The 4650-nt window shown below is 42.7% G+C and overlaps 1 protein-coding gene across 1 annotated transcript in view; it reads right to left on the bottom strand.

Moving 5' to 3' along the window:
- Positions 1-507: 507 nt before the first annotated feature.
- The window catches only part of ZIC1 (Zic family zinc finger 1), a 4412-nt gene continuing 269 nt past the window's right edge, over positions 508-4650 (bottom strand). The window contains exons 1-3 of the mRNA XM_083178014.1: positions 3502-4650; positions 2394-2557; positions 508-1701 (exon numbers count right to left, since the gene is read on the bottom strand). The exon at positions 3502-4650 is cut by the window's right edge and continues 269 nt beyond it. Coding sequence (XP_083034140.1) covers positions 1504-1701; positions 2394-2557; positions 3502-4456 — 1317 coding nt within the window. The 5' untranslated portion in view covers positions 4457-4650 and the 3' untranslated portion in view covers positions 508-1503. The remainder of the gene's footprint in view (positions 1702-2393; positions 2558-3501) is intronic.

Genomic DNA, 4650 nt, shown 5'->3' with positions numbered 1-4650 from the left:
AAAACTGATCTGGACCGATGCAGTATAACGTCTGCAGCCCTGCACGAAGAATGCATGCAGGAGATGTTGGGTATTTAGGAGGGAAATGTTGGGTATTTAGGAGAAGCTGGCTAATTAAGTTAGCCAATGCATGTGAAATATATAATGATTCTTATAATTTGCTTTTTTTGTATGCAGCATAACTATTAATATTGTTGATGTATACTTAAAGCTATGTCTCGATTGCCAGATTAAGGTGCTCTTTGTCCCTGGGGCATTTCTTGCGATTGTACTATTAAATATTGATATACAAGGACCACTTAAAAAAAAAAAAAAGCATTTCGATTTTGTATTTAATAAATACATTTCATCGACAGTATAAATATTAAAAGGGGTACTTCATATAATTTGGTGGATTCCTATATAAACCATTAAAATACTGCTGTATTGCTTTTAATCTTATTATATGTGTGTATGTTGGGGTGGGGGGTGGGGGGATATTAAATAAGGATTCCTACCACAAATGGCTGAGATTTTCATAGTCTTTAATCATGTACGAAATATTACGAAACAGCTTTGCAAACTAAAATTTGACATACGAATTCTTCTATCCATAAATATTGAATATTCTGTTAACATGTATAAGCCAGCCTTTTACATGCGGATAAATATGAAAATGAGGTGCTATATACACATGATAATGTATTTGTTGCCGCCCCTCCCCCCCCCTCCCCTCCCAAAAGCAACGGACAGATATAGGTGGTTTTTTGTTTGTTGTTTTTTGTATCTTTTAATATCACTTTACATAAACAAAAATGTAACAGATTGACACGTAAGTTCCACTGTACGAATTAATTGACATGACGTGTAACAACATATCACTGCACTAAAAAATCGGACTGGACTTTTTTGGACGAAGATCTTGCACTTTATACAGAAAAGCAACACTGAAACCAATTTATAGTCTGTTAGATGGACGTTTTAGACTGTCATAATACAATGTATTTCACATTTTGGTACACATTTACTAAGACGTTACTTGCTTTCCAAATAAAACCCAGCTTCCTTCTTCCCCCTCCTTTCCCCAATCTCTTCCAACACATATATGCAGTGATCACAATTCCACAGATCCCTTTAACTTGTCATATAACTATTTACAAAATCAACAGTACATTTTTTTTCGAACTAATAATTCTGTATGTACAAAAAAAAAAAAAGGCCGCCAGAAGAGACATGCAGATTGAGACCTCTAATTAGTGATTCATTAAACCCTACACGGTTGGCACTTAGCCTGGCAAACTCGCCTCATGCATTCTACAATCCCGTTATATATATATATATATGGTTTTTGATTCTACCAAGCCTGAAGAAATTGCAAAAAAAAAAAAAAAAAAAAATGAAAAAAAAAAAAAATAGGGTCTCATTCTTCATGGATATTCCGTCCCGGATCTATTGGCAGCTTTAGGATTAGATTTGAAGTGTTCATTAATTTGGAAAGTCTTTTCTGTTTTTTTAAATATGTGTTTACACGTACCATTCGTTAAAGTTTGATGAGAGCGTGCTGTGACTGGACGTGTGATGCACTGCTGTGGAAGTGGGGGATAAGGAACTAGTGGTCTGGTTTTCTGAAGTAGGAGACACAATTGTTGGGGGCGTTGAAGATTCATAGCCTGAGCTGGCTGCTGGGGAAGGTTGGGACCCCTGGGAAGATGATTCGTGGACCTATAGAAGAAGAAGGGAAAAAAACAGCATTTAAAAAAATGGATCTAGCAAGACACTACTCCAATCAGCACACCCTGATCCCTACAGATCCTTGGCTCACCATGTGCTGGGAAAAAAAAAAAAGTTGTCAAGATTCTACTGGGATTCGTCTGTGTGCATCCGAACACAACCCTTATTTATTTCAAGTATGTGACAAAAGGACACAAGAGATTGGATGCGGTGTGCAGACAGTCTCTCAGAAAGCTCTTTTTTTTGTTGTAGCTGGCACAGGGGTTTTTTTTACTAAACAAAAAGACTTCATCTACTGAAAGCATCAGAACTGGACAGTATGTTGGAGACTATTTGCTATTTCATGGCATTAGAGTAGAGTTTAGATGGTGAAACAAACTAACCCCAATAGGGATCTGCACACACTGTTGCAACATTGTTGTTATTGTGAGTTCACACACACACACACACACACACACACACACACACACATATACACACACACACACACACACACACACACACACAAAAACAAACACACACACAGTTCTATTAAACAATCAAGCCACCGGCATACAGGGTTAATCATGTACAAATACAGAACTGCTTGCTATGTAAAGCCAACACTGGCTGCGATTCATGATCGCTTGCTCCTGAATCTCGACACATCACAAAGATAATATTGAGCATTGGCGTTTATTTACCTTCATGTGTTTTCTGAGGGAACTTGGGTGAGTGTAGGACTTGTCACACATTTTACACAGATAGGGCTTGTCTGAAGTATGAACGTGCATGTGTTTTTTACGGTCGCTGCTATTTGCAAATCGTCTGTCACAGCCTTCAAACTCACACTTAAATGGCTTCTCACCTATTGCAAAAAAATAAATAACGACAATATATACATTACAATTCAGCAACCCACTTCAATTATAAAACGAACGAATAAAGTCAACGAATAAAGTCCTTCACGGATGCAATTTAAACATTTTTAAACTTGATCGCTTCGATTTTAATTGTGATAGAGATTTCTCTCCTGTAGTTTTCTCTATTCAATTTGCACATTTTTCTATTAACAATCGAGTTGTCATATTAAACAATATACTATGCCATATTGTGGACTTTTATTTTAAAGTATAATCCTTGATATTTTTATATATATACAACCAGTTATCTCGCTTATATAAGCCGTGGGTTATTTAATGCACGAAAATGTATATTTAAAATAAATGTATTTGCATAATGCATATCCCCCCCCTATCCCCCACACCCCCCATTCATTATTATATGAGAGCACACGTTTGTCAATTCCCAAGATTTCCCGGTCACTGTAACAACAGCGCCTTGATTGATGGCATGACTGTATAACTCGATTTTTTAACAAATATTTGTCAATTCCAAATGAAAATTGGATAATTGAATATTTAGCACTATTTTCCACAGTAATACAATTAAGGTTATCCACTGCTAAGACAGGTCTGACAGCTCGACAAGTTTATTTGTTCTGGCAGAAGGAATAAACAAGCCAGGAGCATCGCTGGAACGACTGTCAAAAATACAATATATAACATCGCAAGGCTTCCCCTAGTCTATCAGATCTAAATTGTAAAGTATTATGTAGCACAATTAGAAAGATAGATAGATAGATAGATAGATAGATAGATAGATAGATAGATAGATAGATAGATAGATAGACAGAGGTAATTTCTATGGAGACATTTTAATACGAATGAAATTTAATGTTGCATTAATAATATTTCTATATACTATATACAAATAATAACAATAATAATAATAATAGCAACGAATACTGACCTGTGTGGGTTCTCTTGTGGATTTTAAGGTTCTCTGACCTGGCAAAGACTTTCCCACAGCCAGGGAAGGGGCAGGGGAAGGGTTTTTCACCTGTGTGGACCCTGATGTGGTTGACAAGTTTGTATTTGGCTTTGAAGGGCTTGCCCTCCCTGGCACACTCTTCCCAGAAGCAGATGTGATTGGACTGCTCCGGTCCCCCGACGTGCTCCACGGTGACATGGGTGACCAGCTCGTGCATGGTGCTGAAGGTCTTGTTGCAGGACTTCTTGGGGTTGGAGAGCTGCTCGGGCTCGATCCACTTGCAGATCAGCTCCTGCTTGATGGGCTGCCGCATGTAGCGGAAGAAGGCCCCGGCCCCGTGGTGCGCGGCCATGTTCATGTTCATGGGGCCGTAGCCGTGCAGCTGGCCGGAGGCATAGTGCTCGGAGCGGGGGCTGGTGACCTGGCCGTACTGCTCCGGCCGCCCGTACATGTCCCCGGAGAAGCCCAGGCGCATCTGCCCGTTCACCACGTTGGGGGAGCCGTGTCCGGCCGCTTGCTCGTGTAGCCCCGGGAAGAGCAGGTGTCCGGCGGCGTCGGTGTGGCCGTGGGGCCCCGCGAACCCCCCCGCGGCGGAGGCGAAGAGGCTGTGCTGGGCGCCGGCCGCCTCCCCGAAGCCCCGGTTGCGGAAGAGAAAGTCCCGGGTGGAGTTGAAAGCGGCGCTGGAGTAGGAGCTGACATGTCCCGGGTGGTGGTGGTGCCCCAGAGCCGCGGCGGCGTAGCCCGGAGCCTGCGAGGTGAAAGCCGTCTGGTCGTGGCCGCCGGGGTTGATCTTGAAGGCTCCCATACCGTCCGCGAAAGGGTTGATGCCCAAGCCCACTTCGCGATCAGACACGTCGCCCGTGGAGTGGTGCCTGGAAGAGCCGAAGGTGGTGACTCCTATGGCGGAGTACTGGGGTCCAGCGTCCAGCAGCATCTCGCAGCCTCCTCTCCTTCGCTCACCTCCAAAGAAACAGGAAGGGCCGTCCACGCCACGGATGCCCCCACGCAGAGCGCCGCTGTTGCTGAAGAGGAGAGCAATGGTGATGACCGCAGCTCTTCACATGGGCGATAGCGCAAAACCGCAACTTTTAGCAAAGCAGCCGCGTCTAGTGACAGAGCGCAGATCCA

The sequence above is a fragment of the Crinia signifera genome, chromosome 3, assembly GCF_055691185.1.
Source record: "Crinia signifera chromosome 3, ASM5569118v1, whole genome shotgun sequence".
NCBI lineage: Eukaryota > Metazoa > Chordata > Amphibia > Anura > Myobatrachidae > Crinia > Crinia signifera.
The sequence above is the reverse complement of the archived record's forward strand: the minus strand, read 5'-3'. Positions and strand labels throughout refer to the sequence as shown.